Raw genomic sequence first — 23,181 nt, 5'->3', positions numbered from 1 at the left:
AAGGCACGTTCGTCTTATTGCAACCTGGTCATAGAGGTGGAAGAAGTCAACAAGGTCTCTCAGCCCAGGTACCCGCCAGTGTCCTCTGCTATTCTGACAGCTCCTCATGCTTTGAGTTTCTGCTTTGAATACTTTTGGTGACACTGGCAGGGAATTATCTCATTGGACAATTCTCATTGTTAGAAAATTCATTGTTATAATAAATTGAAAACATTTTATTCACACACACACAAACACACATTAGTTCTTCCTCCTGGAACATGACAGGCCTGAAAATGTGTGAAGATGTATCTAATCCTCTGAGGCTTTACTGTTCATCCATTTTCCTGGTCTCTATCACAGCAGGAGGATCATACCTTACCCTGGTGAACTCAGACATGGCTGGGTAACTAGCTCTGGTCTACGGAAATTGAGAGGAAGTGACATGTGTCACTTCTGGGTAGAAACTTTGAGAGGCAGTTTAAATGATCTCTTTTCCCTCTACCATGAGACAAACTAGGTTCCGGATTGAGGCTGCTCCATCAGTCTGGGTCCCAGAGTGACGATGACATGGAGCGGAGCCCCCGCCAAGCCGTGAGGGACCTGTAGTATGCATAAGGTGACTGAAATGTGGAGGTCGATTGGTAAAACATAACCTAACCCACCCTAAGTTAGTCTGATTTTTCACTTTAGGGAAGTGAAAAACCCTGGGTCATTTTGATTGAAGGCGCCATACATACAGTTCACACAAAGGAAGTAAAGTCACAAGATTTATTACTTACAAATCCCAGAAAATGCCTGCTGCTACCCAACCCCTCCATGTGCCAGGGGACGGGTAGTCTACTCTGTTCCAGGTTACGAGTGAGCAGCGTAACACTCATTATTTATAACGTGTTTGCAGTGGAGGTCACTAACTTTCCACAGGCTCAACTCTGAGTGGGTATTTTAAAAGATACCCCAGGAAAACCAAAGTAGGAACTTGTGGCAGAAATCCTAATGTCAGGTCTTTATCTAAATGTCCAGACCCTGGGTGTGAGCAGGGTGGTCATGCTGTAAAATGCCTGGGCAGCAACTCAAAATAGCTGTTTTCTCATCGCACCCCCTTAAAACGTGGAGTCCAAATCTGAACCCAGTACCCCAGGTGCAATTCCACTGGTGCACAGTTGGCGCTTTGACCTGGGAACTCCTCTGAAGAGACCCTAGAGTTGCCTTTGTGTTTGTGTGTGCTTTTATCATCAGCAGTGTCACGCTGTTCACTCATGTTGAGCATGTGAATCAAGTAAAGCCAAGAGGCTTTTCCCATTGACCTCTCAACATTTACTTGGGGAACCTATTTTTGGATCCTAGCTCAAGTAGACAGGGCAGCATTTTACAATTGTTACATGATCTCTTAGACAAGTTAACGTTCGGTCTTTTGGGCCCGACCATGCTGTTAATCTTTAGCATTCACTGTATTGAGTGAAGGCAGCATCAGCAGGACCGGGTACATGGTAGGATTGGCCTGCACGATTTCCAGTCGTGCACCGCCAATCTTTGGTGCTAAATCCAAGAAGGATCTTTTCCCACTGGGCTCCGAAGGCGGGGCTCCACTTTCCCAAGCACGAGCCCTGGAATCAGCGTCAATGCAGCCGCCCGCCGCGGGGTGACGGAAAGAGGCCTTAGCACCGCCACCTCTGATGCTGACACCCAATGAACGACCGCAGGCCTCTCTGGTGGGCGGGGAATACCCTGGGGACTCTCCTGATTGGTCCGCGGTCCGGCGCTGCGTATGACGTCTACGTTTCCGTTACGTCGCGCTGCGGTTTAGGCGTGGCGTCTGCTCCGGGCACCTGAAGGAGACTTGGAGACGCCTGGGCGGCGTTGCCTGAATCGTTAGGCGCCGCCACCGCCATCGCCACCGCCACCGCCACCGCCCTCAGTCCATGAGGAAGATGCTCGCCGCCGTCTCCCGCGTGTTGTCGGGCGCTGCCCAGAAGCCGGTGAGGCGGCGTGAGCGGTCCGGGGTGGGACGCGAGCGGGGCTGAGCCGAGGCCGGAGGCCGGAGGGCGCGGAGAGCGGGCCGGGCCTCCGGGCGTCCGGTGTGGCGCCGCCTAGCGCGCCGCGGGGCGCTCTGGGAGCTGCAGGCCTTTGTTTTGCCTCTAGGCGGTGTGTTCTGGTCCCGGCCCTGGGAGGAGCGGCTGCTCGGCCACCTGCGTCGACGGGGGGAGGGGAGCTCCACGAGATGTGCGTGGAGGTCACGGCGCGGGGCGAGGAGATGTGCTCCAGAAGTGCCCAGAAAAGGGGGCCTTGGGCCTGCTCGTGTGTCCACTTGACTGGCCCCCTTCCCGGCCCACTCATTTTAAGTCTTTCTAACCGCATTCCTCCTCTTGACCCAGAGGCCATGTGGTACGGTGAGAGCAGGGAATCCGGAGACTGAGTGGCTCCTTAAAACACCAGACTCACCATTTACTAGCCCTGCGACCTTGGACAAGGTGGTTTCTTGTTTTTTTTAAATATCCCCCTGCTCAGTTTCCTCATTTCTAAAATAGACAGTAAGTCCTTAACCCGTGGGGTTGTCGTGAGGCTGAAACGAACGGTACGTGTGTAGACCTTTCCAAGTAGGTGCTATGTATGTTAAATGATATTATTTGAGGGCCCAGTTTGGTATACACTTTTTGAACACCTACGCTCTGCTCTGTGAGGAGTTCAGACAGGGTCAGGCTCCCCAGAAACAAATTTCCTCCCCTTCCCTTCCTGAACGTTGAGCTTTTCTTGGCTGTCAATTCCAGAGCAGTCCATCACAACGCAGAGGAAATTGCCCTCCCCCCTTACACACACACACACACACACACACACACACACACACACACACACACGGTAAAAGGAGCCAAAGAAAACAGCAGTGCTGCTGGAGACGGAAGGGTTGGAGGTTAGCACTATTTCTGGCTCAAGCTTTCAGATGTGCCTAATGTGTAAACTTGTAGCATTTGACCTGTTAAGCACGGCGAGGTAGTATTTCTTGGTATAACGACAGGCAAGCTTTGACTTGCAGTTCTGGCTCTAGTAAGTCCCCCAGGACTTTGTGGCAACTCGGCTTAGGAAGGACAGAGATGGTTGAAAGGTAGGAAGAGTTACCCCTCTTGGAATCCCCTTGACTGAAGTAACTACAAACACAGTTTGATCAGTTTTTAGCATTTAAATTGTCACCGGAGCTACCTGAAGGAGAAGCGAATGTCGCCATTGTGTGTTTCTGCGTGTACACATGCTACATCCAACATGTATTGAGCTCTTAATACGTGGCGGTCACTAGGCGAGGTGTTTCACGTGCTTTATCTCATTTAATCTCCACAACAACAGTTTTTAGTCGTAATAGAAACATGTTTTCAACATTATACAGGGCTTTAGTTCTGTATTATGTTAAATTTAAAGGACTACATTGAAAAGGAAAAACTTTGATAGACGTTTTTGTGATTATCCACGGGAAAAGGAAAATTTGTGTGTGAGTTTTCGAATTAGTCCCCGGTGTCAGTTCCTGTGAACAGAGAGACGTCATTGTTTAAAATCTGAGCCTCCTTCCTTTCCTGCCCAAAATACTCCCGGTTGTGTTTCCCAGCCTCCCAGCAGTGTGTTGGCATGAAATGCAAAGTGCACTTCATCTTCACCTCAGTAAAACTTTGGCCCCTTCAAAAATCATATAGTACAGCCCATATCAAATAGAAATGAGTTTGAGGTTACAGTGTGCTGACTGAGTAAAACAGGAGTGGAGTATAACTTCATTCAGTCACATAATCTTACTGAGAGAAAAGACAGTGGAAATGGATTCCCGTGCATAACATTCATTTTTTTTTATGAGGGTGAGAGACAGTGACAGAGTTAATGCTTCTTTGAGCCCCACTCCCTTTTGACCGTTTTGTATATTTTTCCATTGCCTGCATATGTGGCATTAATTATACAAAGCAGAGAAAAATATTTTGAAGAGTCACGTATAAGCCCTAGCTTATGTGTGTCTGTGGGCTGCAATGCTGCTGAATAGCTCCCCTCCCCACAACAGGGCCAATCAGCTAATCAGTGTTTCCATAAACTGTAATAATTGATGAGATGCTCCCCAGTGTTCAGGGCACTTCGGGCTCATGGGTCTAGTGTGCTCATTCATCAGGTTTCAGTTGTTGTTAACACAGGCTACTTAGAGGGTTCAAAGTGTTTGTTTTAGAATCATCATAGACCTGTACTTTTTTTTTTTAAACCTATGCTTTTTAATGCTAAAAAGATCATTGTTAGCGGAAGGAAAACACTTGGAACCGTCATGAGCTGGACAGGTTTGTTGTTCCTCAACATGCCAGGTTCCCAGTGATTCTGGGTTTGAAACTTTGATTTGCAAAAGTGTCTTTAAAATAATAGCAGAAATTAGTGCCATCAAGACAAAAATGACCAGTTTCTCTCTAAACATAAGTGATACAAACAGGTTTAAGGAATTTATCTTTAAACAAACTCATTGTATGAATTAAAGTAGGTGTATCTTGGAGAACCTAAGTGGAAATGTTGCTGTAATTTATTATGGTGTTCACTTCTCAGGGTTTGAGAGCATCAGGAGTTACTGGGGGTTGACCGAGGTGGAAGCCTTGGAACAATGTCCTGCTCTTTCCTCCCTCTCATTGCCACCCTTCAACCAATCCACCAAAACCTTCAGAAACTGGTTGTTAGTGCCTCCTACAAAAAGTTGTGAGTCTGCAAAATGAAAGCTGAGAGCCCAGTGTAACTTAAATTACTTAAGGTACCGAAGTACCTGTGATTTCATATTTGATGTTGAGAGTTTTCAAATTTCTTATTCCACAGAAGATTAAGTTGTATTCAAAAATTTTATTCTTTGTCTTATTGTTTGTATTTCTCTTATGACTTCGTTTGTGAGATCTTTACTACCAGTATTCCTTAGGCTTTTTAAGTAATAGGTAAGATTTTTAATTTATACTGGTAGAATCTGGAATTTAAAAAATATTTTCCCTTTCACTTGAATGGTTGCCATGTATTTAGGAACTTAACGTTTTTATTTTTCAAAATTTGGATGGGTTTGTCAATCTCTCGAAGAGGAATCCCACTTAACAGAAGCCTTTTATGGCTCTCCAGAGAAAATGAACAGTAATTTTTTCAACAATCTCCACAGTTGTGATATACTCACACTTCTGACTTAACTTTTAGCTCTTTCACCCAGTATATCAATGATTCTTCTTATTTTTTGAGATTCATAATAATTAAAATTGGGAGAAAATAAGTAGCTTTCTGGCACTCATAATCTTTGACTGTAATTTCCTGCTTTATTAAACTGTCATTCTTCATTGTTTCTACTTTAGGATGGAGAAAGAAAATTTTACCTGTTCTCATTACTACTTCCTGGATGGTTTGAGCTCTAGTTTTAAATCTTTCCAAAGCTACAGTTTCTGTAGCTGTATCTAGAAGATTATTTCTCAATACAAGAAATATTTCTGGCTCCACAAAATAATTTTTAATTAATTTTTCAGTTGACATACAATATTATATTAGCTTCAGGTATACAGCATAGTGATTAGACATATATATAACTTAGAAAATGATCACCTCAATAAATTTAGTACCCATCTGACCCCACATAGTTATTACAATATTTTTTATTTTATTCTCTATACTGTACTTTATATCCCTGTGATTATTTTTGTAACTGCCAATTTGTACTTCTTCCTGACTTCACGGTTTTCACCCATCCGTCCCAATCTGGCAACCAAAAATTTGTTCTCTGTATCGATGAGTTTGTTTCTATTTTGTTTATTTTTTTTTTCAGTTTCCACATATAAGTGAAATCTTATGGTATTTGTCTTTCTCTGTCTGACTTATTTCACTTAGCATAATACCCTCTAGGTCCATCCATGTTGTCAGAAATGACAAGATTCCATTCTTTTTTATGGCTGAGTAATATTCCATTCTATACCGGAGGTGCCAAAAATATGTATACATATGACTTGTACTCATCTTTTGTTATTGGTATATATTGAGTATTACAATTTAAATACAGTTTTTTCCTTTCTTAAAATGTGTATACATTTTTGGCACCTTCTGTATATGTATCACATCTCTTCATCCATTCGTCTGTTGATGAACACTTAGGTTGCTTCCGTATCTTGACTATTGTAAATAATGCTGCATTGAATATAGGGGTACATACATCTTTTCAAATTAGTGTTTTGGATTTATTCAGGTAAATACCCAGAAGTGAAATTGCTAGGTCATAAGGTAGCTCTATTTTTAATTTTTTGAGGAACCTCCATACTGTTTTCCATAGTGGCTACACCCATTTGCAATCCCACCAACAGTGCACAAGGGTTCCCTTTTCTCCACATCCGTGCCAGCACTTGTTTATTTATTGATAATAACAATTGTGACAGGCGAGAGGTGATATCTCCTTGTGGTTTTAATTTGCATTTCCTTGATGATTAGTGGTGATGTGTGTCTTTTCATGTGCCTGTTCATTGGTATGTTCTCTTTCGAGAAATGTCTATTCAGGTCCTCTGGCCATTTTTAAATCAGATTGGTTTTTTTTGGTGTTAAGTTATATGGATATTAAATGCTTATCCCATGTATCATTGGCGAATATCTACTCCCATTCAGTAGGTTGTCTTTTTATTTTGTTGATGGTTTCCTTCACTGTGCAGAAACTTTAGTTTGATGTAGTCCCATTTGTTTATTTTTTCTTTTATTTCCCTTGCCCGAGAAAAGAGAGAGAGAGAGATCTATCTATATAAAAATTGTGATATCACAAAGCTTACTGCCTATGTTGTCTTCTAGGAGTTTTATGGTTTCAGGTCTTACATTTAAGTCTTTAATCCATTTTGAGTTTATTCTTGTATATGGTATGTGAAAGTGGTCTAGTTTCTTTTTATTTTTTTTGCATGTATCCAGTTTTCCAAACACCACTTATTGAAGAGACTGTCTTTACCCCATTGTATATCCTTAGTATTCTTGCCTCCTTTGTCATAGATTAATTGACCATATAGGCATGGGTTTATTTCTGGGCTCTCTGTTCTGTTCCATCGATTTATGTGTCTGTTATTATGCCAGTACCATGCTGTTTTGATTGCTATAGCCTTAGTATAGTTTGATATCAGGTAGTGTGATCCCTTCAACTTTGTTCTTCTTTCTCCAAGATTGCTGTGGCTCTTTGAGGTCTTTTGTGGTTCCATATAAATTTCATTTACTTGTTGTTGTTCTGTGAAAAATGCCATTGGTATTTTGATAGGGATTGCATTGACTCTAGATTGCTTTGGGTACTATTCTGCGAACTGAGGCTAGCTGCCACTAGTGTCAGGCTTGGGACCCTTTTAGGGGCACCACAGTGTGCACTAAGGCCAGCTGCCACTTGTGCCGAGTTTATAGTCACTTAGTTGAGGCTATGTTCCAAGCCAAGAATGGCCACTGCTTATGCCAGTCTTGGGGCTGCCTGATGGAAGTTACTCTGCAAGTTCAGACTGGTTGCCGCTTGTGCCAGGCTTGGGTAGCTTAGCACAAACTACAGGGCACACCAAGGCCAGCCACTACTTATTTGGGATTGGTGGACCTTTGAGAGATTTTAGGGAAGTCTGCAGCACTAGCAGGCGCTTGTGTGGGAAAGCCACTGGGAGAGGTTTGGCCAGGTGTGTGAGTTGAGAGGGGCAGATTCTCAAGGGAATCACCAGGGCGAGGCGAACGGTGTTAGCCAGGTTAATGGGAGCTCAGATTTGGCTCTCCCCCGAGCCGGGTTGGCTGTATAAAGGAGAGGGTTCAACAAAGCAACAGTGGTACCTTCCAGTACTTCTCTCCCCAGAGAGAGCTGTCCCAACCTCTGCCCCTTCAGCCCTCACCCTGAAACTAGTCAGTTTAGTCCCCTTTAAGTGTCTGCTGCTTTTCAAGCTGCTGCCTCTGCGCAGGAGGGCAGAGCAAGTGAGTTTGTGGGTCCCCCTCAAGAGGACTGCCTAGGTCTCCAGCAGCCTTCGGTCTCATTCGGATGCAATCCCCACTGGTTTCTAAAGCTCTATGTTATGGGGACTCCTCCCCAGCCCTGAAGCCCTGGGCTGCGCAGCCAGGTGTGGGGCTGGGACCCCTTGCTCCTCAGTGGGGACCTCCACAGCCAGGATATGTCTCCCAATTCTTGATCGCCACACTGTGGGTTTGGGACCTGCCCATTCTGCGTCTCTGCCCCTATCAGTCAACATGGCTTCTTTATTATATCTTTAGTTACAGGACTTCTGTTCAGTTAGTCTTCAGATGGTTCTCAATGATAGTTGTTCTATAATTTAGTTGTAATTTTGATGTGGTCACGGGAGGAGGTGAGCAAAGCATTTACCTACCTACTTCATCATCTTGACTAGAAGTCCAAAATAAGTTTTTAACTGCCAAAAATAGCATGTATGTTTCATGATTGCCAAACATAACCTTTTGTTTGTTACCTCACCCCTCTCAGCTCTACTTCCCAAATTCCTCAATTTTCTTCACTTATTCTTTATATTAATGGGTTCTCTCTACTTCTGACTTAACTGAAGCATTTATTTCTAGTTTTTAAGCGTTTTTCCTCCAGCAAAGTTACTGTCTTGTTGGCTTTAGTAGATAATGGCATATTGATGAAACAATGGCTTGATCCGGAGTGGGGCGGGAGGCGGAAGAAGGGGGGGGAAGAAGTCATGTTAGTTTACACATCAGTGTGTGGAAACGTAGCAGAATCGGTTAAATGTTAATTGGTTAAATGTTTGTGGTCTAACATGGACCTTAGCCATCACATAGAATACTTTTGCTGCGAGCAGGTATGTTCGATTGTAAAAGTGAAAAGGAAACATTTCTCCCAGATTTTTAACTCCCCACCCCCAGTGGTGACAGCCACCCGGACATCAAGAAGGGAACACTGTTGTAGAGAACATCTCTCCTTTCTGGGGCTGTTAAATGATAAAACATCCCTCAATTCGTTTGTTTTTTTAAGTCAGGGAGTGCAAGTATCTTTTGTCTTACATTGTTTCTCACTGATTATTTACCCCATACATTGAGTAGTTTAAAATATTTTTCTTATATATCCATTTCATAGAGAAACAGTTTGCCTGAAATAGGGATTGTATCATAGTTTTATTTCAAGAATAATTCTGAACGTGAAGCTTTATCTTGCTCAGTATATCTGGTTATGACTAAGAATAGCATACACAAACAAAGCCCACAAATGATCATTCTCTTCAGCGTGGCCATTAACTTCATTATATTCTCACTGTAATTTCTTTGAAAACAAAATGACTTAAGGGGATTGGTTTGGTTTTTGTCAACATTCTTTTTCTGCTGTTTGCCATCAGATCAGAGATACTATCATGTTTCGTTGGCCAAAGCATGGCTTCATTTACATATGTTGGGGCTTATTCAAGTTCCAGGACTGCCATACTGATAACTGATTAATAAGAGTATTGACTTTAACTGGCAATCAAAGTATTGATATATTTGTATATTTTGGTTTTTCAAGGCAAGCAGAGTGCTCGTGGCATCCCGTAATTTTGCAAACGATGCTACATTTGAAATTAAGGTAAGAGATGTTTTACTTTGTGTTAATAACTTTTCCACAGGTGTACTTTGATATACAGTTTTGCTTTTGGAATTGCTTTTTCACAATTTTCCTCCAAATGTTCTAGAATCAAAGGTTCAGAGAAGTTTAGCAAAAATTAGAATTTACACTTCTTAGCAGCTTGCTGATGTTTCAGGGGAGGGGGAATGAGCTAAAAAATTTAAGGACTTTCTCCAAAGTTTAGAATGTGATTCAGTAAAACATTCGAATGAGAAGATTCTTAGACTGCTTCTTTGAAAGTTCGTCTTTCAGCCTATAGCTCATTTGACTTCTAGAAGTTTTCCGTGAAAGTCATGTTAGACAGATTGCCTTCCTCCCAAACCCCCTCCCATTGCAGGGAGCTTTCTGACACGAGGCATGAGCAGCAACATGCGGAATTCCTGACGTGCTCCTGTGGGTTTTTGAGTGAAATGTTGTTTGTGATGGAGTTAGCTCTTAGAATGGGTTGGTGGTGTTTACATTGTAGTCACTGAAAGATAACTTTCCATTTCAGAAGTGTGACCTTCACCGGCTGGAAGAGGGCCCTCCCGTCACCACGGTGCTCACCAGGGAGGATGGGCTCAAATACTACAGGATGATGCAGACTGTTCGCCGAATGGAGTTAAAGGCAGATCAGCTGTACAAGCAGAAAATTATTCGTGGTTTCTGTCACTTGTGTGATGGCCAGGTGAGTGGGAGTTTTGTAAAAAAGCCACGTTATTCAGGAATTTAAGTGTGGTTTGTATTTAGTGGCTTTTAACCCTGCCTTATGCATCCGAGGGATTCCAGGCTGGTATGTTAGAATAAAAATGAGAATTCTGAGACGTGCTATGAAGCTTATGCTAAAGAATTGATTCACACATCCCATTGCTGATTTCATATGCCTTTATGGCATTGTGACAACCTGTATTGGATATATTATGGGGGGGAGGGTTTTTGTGTGTGTGTGTTTTGTTTTGTTTTATAGGTTTAGACCAAGAGTTATAAATTCAAATGCCTACAGGGACCAGGTAGGTAGAATAAATGAGGGAAGAAGCCCAGCTATATAAAAAATAGAGTGGTGAGGTGGCGGCTTAGCTCAGTTGGTGAGAGCGCGGTACTCTTACAACAAGGTTGCCGGTTCGATCCCCACGTGGGCCACTGTGAGCTGCGCCCTCCACAACTAGATTGAAACAACTACTTGACTTGGAGCTGACGGGTCCTGGAAAAACACACTTAAAATAAATAAAAGTTAGAAAAAAAACAGTGGTGACAAGGACTGGATTGGTGGTGAACTGGAACGGGCAGGTCCCAGCTGCAGGGGGTGTTAAGACTTGGTTGCAGCCAGTTGGTGTCATATGGAAATACGGGGCTAATGCTTCCTGTTTGTTCATTTCTTCAAGAGAAGACTGAAGTCTTGATTTTCATCTAAGAGTCCTTCAATATTTTAATGTTTTTTCAAATCGCCGTACAGGCTAAAGGAAACAGCACATCTGTGGATTGCCAGTTTATGGCCTCTGGCTTAGGCCTTACCTTCTGTTTCTGATGAAAAAAATGAGCTGCTTTCTATAGTTACTAATGAAGAGTGTGATTAGGCCAAATATTTCATAACAGTATATAGGACACCTTTTATCTAGAAATGTGTATTGTATTGACTCATCTCTGCTTCTTTAACGCAGGAAGCTTGTTGTGTGGGCCTGGAGGCTGGCATAAATCCCACAGACCATCTGATCACAGCCTATCGGGCTCATGGCTTTACCTTCACTCGTGGGCTTACTGTCCGAGAAATTCTTGCAGAGCTTACAGGTTTGCTATTATTGGTTTACAAAAAGGGGAAATTAATTAAGTTTTCAAATCTCTCCTATTAAGATGCTAACCATCATGTTTATTAATATTAAAACCTTTTTGAGTTAAACAAAATCCTGTCCTTTTTGGTGCTCTGTTACCTCTGTTGTGCTTGAGTGAACTGACCATTTTGGGGGTCATCTAACCCCTCAGATAAAAGCTTTAAAAGGTTGGCTCTATAAAATGCGAATGTGTTTATTATACTCAAGCATGCCAGCAGAAATCTAGTAGTCATAGAAAATAGAGTAGAAGCATGACATGGTATGAAATTTAAATTCGAGGAATCTTCTTAAATATCCTTTCGTCTTTGTCCCCTTTGACTCTTGAACTGTTTAGAAGACCGTTGTAGGAGAAATGAGAAGATGTTTATAATTGGCAAAAAAAAAGTCCAGGTTACCATGCTAACATTTGAAGGAAACTCAGTAATTAGAGAGCTGGAAAGGTTGGAAGGTGAAGGACAGGGGACTAGTGTGGTCTTCATTATAAAAGTCTGGAGACGAGGGATATCTGTTTGCTTAGAGGGGCAGTTGATTATATACAATTGAATTGGCCTCTGAGTTCTAATGTTGAACCTCTAAGTAAATGCCTGGGGTGTGGTTTTTGTCTTGTGTGTTTGTGTGATGCATGTGTGTGTCTGCTGCCATTTCTAGGACGAAGAGGCGGTTGTGCTAAAGGAAAAGGAGGATCAATGCATATGTACGCCAAGAACTTCTACGGGGGCAATGGGATCGTTGGAGCTCAGGTAGTCACAGCGAGGATCGCGTGTTCTCCTAGATTTGGCCCCGGCCTGTGCCTTTGTATAACGTAGTTAGTTCATACGCCAGAGAATTTTTCTCTGATGTATTTTAGTACTTTGGGGGCTTAGTGTGCTTAAAAGATCTATTGCTTCCTACCCTACCATTTGCTCATTTAGTAAATAGGTTTGGACCATGATTTAAAGTTTTTCCTTTTCGGTATTTGTTAGGTTTTATAAGTAAGCAACAGGCTGTAGCAGTGGAGCTGTCCCCTCACCTTTTTATTTATATGTGGATACATTAATTGCTTCATAACATCTACCTTCCCGACGTCTCCCTGCTGTAGGCAGTGCCGATGCTGGTGCCAGACAGGGAGAGTCAGGTGCTCAGGATGTCGGGCCGGCTTAGAACCCAGGCCGACTTCTGTGCTTATATAGTCCTTCTCCTCCTCAGTGAGGGGGCTATGAAGGGGTAACAGCATAAAATCCTACCTAGGTTCTTTGGTTTCCTTTCTAATATGTGGAGATTCTACAGTATGTTTTTTAAAAAGAAAAAAACCTAGGTTTCATTTTTAGACTTAGTAGTTGAATCTTTGAGTGCAGAAATGTTATTGCTTAAATGATTGAAATAGAGTATCATAAGTATTCATCTTACTTTCCTGCTTTGTGTATAATGTTGGGGGTAGGGTCAGCAGAGGAAAGGTTGCGGTAGGAAGAGTTTGTAGCGACAGTGTAATTTCTGTCTCTGGCCAGGAGTTAAAATTCAGAGCATTAATGTCCCCACTCATGGGTGTCTGTGGTTCCTTTCTTGCTGGTCGTTACTATTAGGTGCCCCTGGGAGCTGGCATTGCGCTGGCCTGTAAGTACAACGGGAAAGATGAGATCTGTCTGACTTTATATGGTGATGGCGCTGCCAATCAGGTGAGTACGTGTCTCTTAACTTTCCAGTGACGAATACAATTGTATTTCCACAGTGTTGAATATTCATAGGTCAGTTTGTAGAGGAGTCGTATGTTACTTCTCAGTTGAAATAGCCCTTCACAGGGCAAGCTAAAAGTTGCTTTTATGGCCAAACTAGAGGTTTGCCTCTTGGCATGTTTCCCAAGTGCTTTATAGGAGCGCACTCCTGGGAGGGTGCTGTCCGTAGCTCTACCCCAGTGCTTCACACGCTCTGTGCTGAAGGATCTGCTTATATTTTAACCCATTGCAAACTGATTCTTAAACCAGCACTGTAATGTGCACACTCAGTCTCTCAGAGGCCTGGGCATCGTCCGACTCCTCGTAGTATAGTTTCTGAGCTCTGACTCTGTCCTGCCTCTCCTGTCACCGTCTGAGTCATCACCAGTCTGTGGATGACACTTTGTGGGGCTCTGCTCTGGAAGCTGATTCTCAGACACTGGTTCACTCTGTTATCCAGTTTTATGTTTATAATAAAACATAAAACTAGGACGCCACATGTTTTTACATGTTCGTCTTTTCTCTGGTGTAGTCGGTACTATTGCTTTGACCCCAAGAAACAAGTGGTGGTGGTTGGTTTGTCACTTCTCTTAATTGCAAAAGACGGTGCTTACTGCTTCTCCCCTCCTCCCCCACCCCAACACACATTTCTTTCCTCAATAGCTTGCTTATAGAAGATGAGGCTTTTTATCCTTTATGAAAGCTTTCTCTGCAAGGTAGAACAGCAGCTGTTAGGATGGTGAAGTCTAGAGGAAAATAGAAAAATGAAACCACTTGAACTTTTTACATATTTCCAGGGTCAGATATTTGAAGCTTACAATATGGCAGCTTTGTGGAAATTACCTTGTATTTTCATCTGTGAAAATAACCGCTATGGAATGGGAACGTCTGTTGAGAGAGCAGCAGCCAGCACGGATTACTATAAGAGAGGCGACTTCATTCCTGGGCTGAGGGTAAGGACACCTGATGTAGAGCCAGGGCTACACCTTCCTGGCACGATACCTCTGCGTGCCCTTGACAACCTCAAATTGAAGAGTTCTGTTTCCTTAGTGCAGGGAACAGGTCATGTAGAATTAAAATGGTTTTAGACAATTTGATTTATGCTTTGCCCCCTTTCACATGTATTAACAGGTAGATGGAATGGATGTCCTGTGTGTCCGGGAGGCGACAAAGTTTGCAGCCTCTCACTGTAGATCTGGAAAGGTAAGACTTTCTCGTAGGCCTCTGGGCTAGACGTTTCTAATGATACTTATCTAAGAGTTAAAAGAATGCCTCCCCCATGTCTGTCGTAGCTATGCAGGGGCGGCTGCTGATTGACTTGTACAGAAGATAGAAGCAGAGTCCAGTCCAGTGCATTGGGTCCCTTCATAAATAGCACCGTCTTGGTAGCTTGCCTCCAGGGAGACATTCCATGTTGCCCCCACTTGGGGTAACTCTTTTCTTCCAGTGATTCCTCAGCATTTTGCCTCTGTCTTCATCGTGACACTTAATCTGGTTTGCTTTTTGGTTTGGTTAATTATGTGCCTCCAACCCCCCATTAATTATAAGCCCCTTGAGTTAACAGATTGGGGACCCCCACAGTGCTCAGCACAGAACTTTGCTTATAAGATAGGCATTCAGTATAAGTTTGTATTCTGTAAGTTAAATCTCATGGTTAAAGTATATAATCTTAGTCTTGCTGTTTCCGTCCTAAGAATCTTGACCTTTCAGTTACAGCAGTAGAGCAAGAGGGAAACAATGAGATTGGCCTGAAAAGAGGCGTATGTGCCATCAGAGCTAATCCAAAGATGTCCTCCCTAAATCAGTGTTCCACAGCCCAGAAAGCAAGCCCCTGAGGTTTACCTTTCAGTGAGTCCCCCTGTGTGTGTGTTCAGGCAGTTCTGCAAATAAGATTTGGCTAGCAGTGGTGAAAAGGTGAAGCAGGGAGGGAAATACAGAGCACTTAAACAAGAGGAAGTGAGAATAATAAAATGGAGCATGACTAGGATGGCAGGTTGGCGCCAGTAGGCCAGCAGTCTACATCCAGGACGAAGGGTCCAGGCCTGGGTGGTGGGTACCAACCATCCCTCTCGCAGTTCCCAGAAGAATATGTGGCTCCATCACTACATGGAAACAGATCGGTGGTTTACATCATGTGTTGACTTTCCCAGCTGACCAAAGCCTAATCTTGGAATTAGGGGAGGGTCTGCAAACCCCCTTATCACCACCGACTTAGCCCAACCCATTGTGCTTCTGGCTGCTGGATTACATAACAATAGGTGACAAGTTATTGAGGGATTGACGTATGTCAGCTAACGCACTAAGCACCTTTTATGTATGATTTAATTGGCACGACTCTGTGTTAGGTTATTACTGTTTTGCAGATGAGGAAACTGAGGCGCAGAGCAGTTAAGGGTACATAGCTACTGTATGTTACAGCCAGGATTGGAACCCAAGCACTTGAACTCAGAGTCCCCCTTTACAACTGCTGCACCACACTGCCCAGGGATCCTTGACCCACCTCCTTCCCCTCCATTTAAAGTCGTTTTCCGCAAGGGAGCTAGTGTAGCATGAGCAAGCTGGCTAGTGGTAACCGGGCTGGCCAGACCAGACTCCAGCAGAGTCACTGGGTTAAGTGTCAGGTCCTCGGTGCCTGTCAGCTTTATGGCACGTTAGCCAGATCTGTGTGAAGCAGGATTGGTTGCCATCCCCTGCACAAATGCTGCCGGAAATGGGTGTGAGGTGGAAATTCACCTACCCAGCATATCTTTACTTCTCCCATCCTGTACTTTCCAGCACACATAGTGGTTTGCTTTTAATCTGTTTCGTTAGAGTTTATATTAGTATTTTTCTGTAGCATTTTAAAAGGATCAGAATGCTTGTAGATCATTTCATCTGTGACGGGGGGAAAAAGACTAGCCTGTTGCCCTGAAGATACTCATAAAAGCCATCCCTCTCCCTCTGCCATATCTGCTTTCTAATAGGTTTCTCTTCCTTTAAGCTGTTTTTGTAGGATTGTGCATCAAATGCAATGTTGATGAAATAGACAATTCTTTATTTACTATCACATGCTAAATGCCTTTTTGATTCAAAAGAGGCCATGGCAGGTTGCTTTTATTAGGTTCCTGTTAAAAGTGAGACTGAAACATGCAATAAATCGGTATTAGAAATGAGAAGAGATAACTTAAGGATCAGTCAACTAATAAATTCTTGACAGCTCAGCTGATTTATAGAAGATGTGATGAGAATGTCTCTGATCCCGAAAGGGTGTGCTGTGCCTGTTGTCTCACCTGTCTCCCTTGGGTTCCGTTTCAGGGGCCCATCCTGATGGAACTGCAGACTTACCGTTACCATGGGCACAGCATGAGTGATCCTGGAGTTAGGTATGGTCATGGGAAATCTGAACATGGTGTCCAGAGTTGGGTGGGCTTTGAATGGTGCTACTCACGTGAAAAAGCAAAGCGTTTCAATATTTACTTTTGAAGCCAGACACCAGTTGGCTTCATGCACTGAATTACTTGGCATCAAGTAGTTATTTGAGTCCTGGCCTGAAAGCAGTGCCTCTCGATAAATTGGTTCCGATATAGAAAGCATTCTGAAAATCCCTACTATATGTGGTGTCTACATACTAGCATGAGCAGCAATAAAAAAGTTGCAGAGAGAAATTGTTCCATAAAGCAATGGTAAAGTAGTATATTGGGGGTCATTTAATTTTTGTGGGCATTACCTCAAATTTCTTCATGGCACATTCTTCCTGCAGAGTCATAATTTGAAAATGTTCTTCTGGCTGGCATGGAGCAAGGCCAGCTAGCACGTGGAGTATTCAAAATTTTAGATGAGATCAGTCATAAAAAGGAGTTTTACTTGTCACTTAGTAACTCTTTCATGTAATGCTGCAGTCCCAGAGTGTGACACACAGTAGGAGATTTAGTCAGAGTAAGCCATAACAAGTGTCTGAGTGTAGAATGGAGTTCTAAGGGAATATGTTATAAAGAGCAACTTATATGGAAAAATGCACTTTGTAATAATTCTGCTGCTTTCAAAGAATGGTAGAGCCCTTGTTTCTAGTGTTATTTCAAACGATATGTGGGACAAGCATGTATTACAGATTCAAGAATTGGAAAACCTCCTATTCGAGTTTTTGCTGGCCACACTCCTCTGGGGTCTTAAGGGAGAAAGGAAAGACGTTTATTTCCTGCTTGGCATTCTGCTGCCTCAAAGTCTGTGGTTGTCACCGCATAAAAACATCTCCACGTCCCACATGAAATGTAGGAGCTTAAAAGGGTGAGACAGAAAGAGGCTCTACCACTTCTTCATACCCTGCCTCTAGATCAAAGCAGCAAATAAAAACTTGGCCCCTGTTGTGAGAATGCTGGAGAAGCCAGGTGAATTGCCAGTGTAGGATTTTCTATAAAAGAGATACAAGGAGCTCTTACAGAATGTTAGGCTGAGTTCTTGTACTTTGAAAGTGTAATTCTGCCATTTCCTCAGTGACATAGGTGTTTCCCAGAACTCTTTGTTATGCTGGACCTGTTTTTACCCACTTCTCACTACGTTTCCCTCCCTGTAGTTATCGTACACGAGAAGAAATTCAGGAAGTGAGAAGTAAGAGTGACCCGATCATGCTTCTCAAGGACAGAATGGTGAACAGCAATCTTGCCAGTGTTGAAGAATTAAAGGTACCGTCACTCTCGGTAGTTGCAAGTCTGCCTTTAACGGCAGGCTCTTCTTTCTGACCAGTCGATTTTTCTCTACACAAAAAGCTGCCGCTCCTAATGGGAAAGTATGTATTACCACAGGACACTAATCAGTCATATTGGCAAAGCCTTTAACCGCCCCCTCAAGAACACAATTTTTTTCCCTAGAAATATACTTTTGATTTTTTATTCATAAATGTTCCCTTGCCAGGGAATATCTGTTTTTTTAAATGTTGACCTCTGTACTCCAAAGTGTTCCTCGGTAGATCATTCATTGTGTCATTTAGTTAAAAACTAACATCTTTGAAAAATAACAGCTATTAATACTTCTAGTACTAGAAGAACTGTAGGTATACCAGTAACAGGCTCTGAGTGGAACTAGTCAGTACCAAAGGTGTTTATGCAAAGAAATCTCTTCAACTGTAAATCTGATTTTCAGGAAATTGATGTTGAAGTGAGGAAGGAAATTGAGGACGCGGCCCAGTTTGCTACAGCCGATCCTGAACCGCCTTTGGAAGAACTAGGGTATCACATCTACTCCAACGAGCCACCTTTTGAAGTTCGGGGTGCAAATCAGTGGATCAAGTTCAAGTCCGTCAGTTAACGGGAGAGTGCACGTATGCGTGGTTCCACCTTCAGTGGGCTGTTTGACAGCAACTGGAAGGAACTCTTGTTCTCAAACTTTGTTAAGGAGGGAAACCCCATAGGAAAGTATGTAGATTCAGGTAGGAACTGCATGCAGTTTATATAGTGTTGCGTTATAAGACGTTATTGCACACTTAATTATTTAGTGTGAATATTAAAGGTTATTTAGATTTGTATAGGCCTAAAATAGGCAGTATAGAGTTTGCTCAACCTTCTTTCAAACTATTTCCTTAACACAGTTTTATTTGATTTAGTTGTATACTATTTGAACAAATACGTTTTAATTACTAAAAGGAAAAACAGTTCCTTGTATGTCTGTCCCACTCTGTCACCTTTTTGTGGGGGGATCATTCCCTTGGCATACTCACATTACCCCCACAGCGTACCTTAATGCACGTAGTATTTATTACAACCAGGCAAGTAGAAAGACAATTCTACTTTTAAATAGGAATACTTCAGAATCATTGCAAAGGCCAAATAACTTAGTTATCTCCATTTATACGTTCATAATCAAACATTAAATACAAGGTACATTCATATCAATTTTCTTTTTCAAATTTAAGTGCAATGCCAGTTAATAGTAATGTGTAGCCTGAAACAGTGATTTCCAGCCTTTTTGTTATTTTAAACACCCATTGTTTCACCTTTCCAACAAGTGCTATATAGGGTGTACTAATTTTTTCATTGAAATATATTAAAATTCATTTTTAAGAATTCTGTAATACCCTAATCAAAATTAGGGTTCACAATCACTGTTCTCACAATACATACAGTTCTACTCACCTATAACACGTTAACAACAGGTTAAAAGAAACCATCTCAGTAATGCTGTAGCGGCAGAGACATCAGCTCCTTGCTCCCTCTGCGCCCTGGCCCAGCTGACGGGTTAAGCGTCATCGGGGGTGGCCAGGGCCCCCTGAGCCTGTCTTCTGTACTGGGAGACTGCAGCCCAGAGCCTGCAGAGGAGCCCACCACTACGAAAGAACGTGAGAGTCTCCTTTAGAGTCAAAGCAACACCCCTTATGGCCAAAACTGGAGCATGTAAGTCTAGGCTTGACTAGGTTTGCCATCTAGTCTTCAAAGCTTACCTAAAATAGAAATACATTCTTTTCACATACGGATTTACCACTTAGGCCCTAGAGGTATGTACAGGAGTGCTGGTGCATCTGTACAGAGCGGGCCATTTAAGATGCCATGGGAATGAGAATGCAGGTCGCAGTTTAAAGAAAGGGTTCGGGAATAGCACGAATGGCAGGAGGAGGAGAGCGCTTCTGTCACCTTCCTACTTCTCGCTGACTTTTCCTGCCAGACTTTCAGCTTCTGCCACCTCTCGGCTTTTTCCAGCTTCAACCCGGGAAAACTCCCGAGTTTGGAGCTTTCTGACTAAGTCATAGGAAAAGGTACCAGCACTTTTTCTACTGCTTTATGTAAAAGCATAATCACATGAAAAAGCCATTTTCTACTATACAAAGTGTTTTGAGGCTGTTCTTACCGTAGTCTAAGGTATCTTAGATCTTCCTTAGTGATATCATTAAGAACATCAGAAAGTGTATAACCCTCTTCAACAATCTGAAACCAAGAGCAAATACATAGGAGCTAAGCAGCTTTGTAATAACATAGGAATAGGGTTATTTGGGGGCGCGCGGGGGAGGGGGCGTGTAAATGTACCTTTTCAATTGCATTTGCGTCTGCTCCTTGCAGTTGTAACCAGTCTACAAGGTCTTTATCTGTCCTCTGCCCAGGCGGGGACGCTGGATTCCCTGTAATATGTAATATATTGATGTGTAACAGTAAAACTCTTCAAAAGAAGTTGGTTGAAATAAACTATTCCAGAATGTAAATGTGATGTGAAGAGGAAATGCATTCAGCCTGACTCAGTTGCTCTAATACGCATTGCACAACAATCTGTAGTTCTTGGATTCACTCTCTAGCAATTCAAATAATCCTTACGTACGACCTGTATGGAATTTAGTATGTTTGTCTATCATTTTAAATGCTTATTCCTATCTTTAAAATGCCTTTTCTGAGGAGTCACATTGCTAACTGCACTGGAAATCAAATGCAGAAATGGTTTCAGTTATTGAGGTTTTGCATCAGAGCTTATCCATTCCAAGAGGTAGCTGTAGCCCTTTAGTAAGTGGCACAAAATGAACAAGGCAGGTTTACTGAGGTATAATTTGTACAGTAAAGCACCCTATAGTTACGCAGCACTGTGAACTGTGACAGTCATGGCCACTACAGTCAAGACACAGAAATTTCCATGACCCTAAAAGGTTCTCATGGTCTCAGGCCCCCACCCATTCTGATTTGTTTTCTCTCCCTATAGTTTTGCCTTTAACAGTATATTGTGTAAAGTATTCTGTATTTATGGAGTCATAGTATGTAGCCTTTTGAATCTGACTTCTTTCACTTAGCAATAATGCATTTGCAATTCATCCGTGTTTTTGAATTTACCAGTAGTTCCTTTTTATTGGTTAGTATTCCAGAATCTACTGCATTACTTACTGGTTCGACAGAGACTAACGTCAGCTGTGTCAAGGCTGACTAGAATATTAGCCCCATTTTAAACGGTGTGACACAGTTAAGTCAGAGCAAGTGGAAGATCACTCACCATCAGATTTGAATTGTGACTGGAGGTGATACAATTCTTGAGTTTTCTGTTCTAGGGTTTGCCGTAGAAGATTCTGGTACTCTCTCTCTCTTTGAACTAGGTGTTCCAAAAGTCTGTTTTTTTAAAAAAAAGCCATCACCCAGAGAGAGTCTAACACCATTCAATTCAACTCAAACATTTGTTGAACATTCGATTGAAAAGAAATGGCACAACCCCCAATGGTCAGTCTAATTTCTTCAAAGTTCCGTGATCAGCTCGCACATGGGCACCTTCCTTGTGTTTCCTCCCCTTGAAAACAGACCAGTGCTCAGAGCGTGGCTATGTTTTGTCTCAAAATGTGTCATGAACCAAAAGATAACCTGGCGGAACTCAGCCAGAGAGATGATCTGGGGTGACCTGATAACTTGTCTCCCTCAACCATTCAGGCTCTTTGCTCCCAGGAGATGAAGCCAAGCTCCTGATGGAACAGCTTGGGGTGAGAGGGACGGGAGAAGGTGGGGAGAGTGCTGCTGCGAACCCTTCCAGGAGGCAGGCACCGGCTCACGCTCGTCGGGACAGAGCAGGTCACCCTGCATCACTGGGCAGTAGGTGCCGCCATCGTGCTCTGCCCAGCGTCAGCGAAGGCTCCGCACCCCCAGGACGGGCTTTGGTGGGGCTGCGTGTGTGTCAGCTGCTCGTAGTCGGGCGCTGCTATTTCATTACTAATTCTGAGACTGGAGGGTCACATACTAGCAACAGTGGAGAAGAATAACCTTCGAACACATAACATTTGATGAATTGGGTAATGACAGACAACCAGAAAAACATTTTAAAGAAGTGCTAAGTATTACTATCAACTTGCACATTTGTCATATTTCTAAAACTTGACACATTTTGCCACCACTACCAGTTAATTTAAAAATTCTGTGGGGTCAGGGTTATGGGACACATGCCATCGACAAAGTGCAAACCAGTCCCCAACTTGGCTACTTGTACAGCGGCAGGCTGCAGGTGTCCACTGCTGAGCCGGCTGCACCCCCAGGCCATGCCTGGGGCCCCATGTGGAAAAAAGAAAGAAGGAGCTGCTGCTGCCTTCGGTGTGGTTCACTTCCGTGTGGCCTGTGGCACTGTACCTGCCTCCCCAAAGGATGGCATGTGGCCCAGCTCCTTGGGGAAGACGATTTGCTGAGACCTGCGGGAAGCACTCAACTAAACTGATGGCTTTGCTGCGCTAGGTCATTGTCCCGCCCCTGCTGACCTGCTGGTCTCCTGCCTGAGCTCGCCCAGCTGGAGGCTCAGGCGCTGCTGGTGGAGCTGCTGGGGCTGGGCCTCAGCAAGTGCTGCAGTGGGTGTGCTCTCTCCGCATATCGTGGGTGCTTCGCTTCCAGGCGGGTCTGCTGGGGGATAGTCCGCTTCCACCTCATCCGGGTCCTTATCTACCCCTTCAGTCTCCGAGGCGGGCTCAAAGTGGGTTCGGAGCTCTGAGAAATCACGGAAGAAGAAAGGACCATCGTTCAACAAGCCAGGGCCATGTGTAGCTTATGTCCCGTGCCAGCAAACAAGGCTATTCAGAAGCTGGCCTGGCCACTGTGACACTCCATCCAGGGACTTGACTTTGTAAATGGAGAAGAGACTTATTTCAGTTTTTGATATGCAAAGATGATCATCCCCATTTTATAGGTGAGGAAACTGAGGCTTAAAGATGTTAGCCGAGGACAGTTTTAAAAAGGTACAGCAAGGCTTCCAACGTGGCCTGTGTTCTTTTACTACCGAAAGCTGCCTGCTTGGAATGGGGAGTAGTGCAGTCCTGGGGATTAACAGGCCTCTTTTGGAAGGAACTGAGCTTGGGCTCCAGTGCACTGAGGGGAGCGGGCAGAAGACAGGGACTGAGTAGAGTCAAGAGAGGAAGTGGCAGTGTCAACACAAGTGTTGCAAACTTCCTTTCATAGGACAAGTCACCACAGAAGGAGAATCAACTTGGGTTATTAAGCTGCTCTAACAGTCAACAAAAGCCGAAGATTACAGCTACCACATGCTGATTCTGCGAGGGGATTGTGCTACAAAATCACCCACCAACCAGGAGGTGTTTCTGGGCACACAGGAGGATGCACTGTAGGATCAGTGACCCCTTTTACAGCCCCAGTTTGGTCTACACGTGTTCTCAGTTCTGCCCGGGGAGGGGGTTGGGCATGAAAATACAGCACCAGAAGAAATTCTTAGAATCACA

The 23,181-nt window shown here is 43.4% G+C and overlaps 2 protein-coding genes across 4 annotated transcripts in view; one reads left to right on the top strand and one right to left on the bottom strand.

Annotated features, from left to right (window-relative positions):
* Positions 1-1,774: 1,774 nt before the first annotated feature.
* Positions 1,775-19,963, top strand: PDHA1 (pyruvate dehydrogenase E1 subunit alpha 1). Its single transcript, XM_033106916.1, has 11 exons — positions 1,775-1,958; positions 9,452-9,511; positions 10,044-10,217; positions 11,188-11,314; positions 12,004-12,095; positions 12,915-13,007; positions 13,841-13,996; positions 14,175-14,246; positions 16,338-16,405; positions 17,593-17,701; positions 18,159-19,963. The coding sequence occupies exons 1-11, from the start codon at positions 1,902-1,904 to the stop codon at positions 18,321-18,323; spliced, it is 1,173 nt and encodes a 390-aa protein (XP_032962807.1). The 5' UTR covers positions 1,775-1,901; the 3' UTR covers positions 18,324-19,963.
* MAP3K15 (mitogen-activated protein kinase kinase kinase 15) overlaps positions 18,399-23,181 on the bottom strand; it is a 120,626-nt gene continuing 115,843 nt past the window's right edge. The window contains exons 25-29 of one of the 3 annotated variants that reach the window (XM_033106905.1): positions 22,213-22,435; positions 20,976-21,088; positions 20,033-20,160; positions 19,857-19,933; positions 18,399-19,338 (exon numbers count right to left, since the gene is read on the bottom strand). In XM_033106905.1, the coding sequence (XP_032962796.1) occupies positions 19,251-19,338; positions 19,857-19,933; positions 20,033-20,160; positions 20,976-21,088; positions 22,213-22,435 (629 nt within the window). In that variant the 3' untranslated portion in view covers positions 18,399-19,250. Of the gene's footprint in view, positions 20,161-20,975; positions 21,089-22,212; positions 22,436-23,181 lie in introns of all 3 variants that reach the window. The other 2 variants (XM_033106889.1, XM_033106897.1) reach the window with 2 other exon arrangements.

The sequence above is a fragment of the Rhinolophus ferrumequinum genome, chromosome X (assembly GCF_004115265.2).
Source record: "Rhinolophus ferrumequinum isolate MPI-CBG mRhiFer1 chromosome X, mRhiFer1_v1.p, whole genome shotgun sequence".
NCBI classification, from domain to species: domain Eukaryota; kingdom Metazoa; phylum Chordata; class Mammalia; order Chiroptera; family Rhinolophidae; genus Rhinolophus; species Rhinolophus ferrumequinum.
This window is presented reverse-complemented; position numbering and strand designations above follow the sequence as displayed.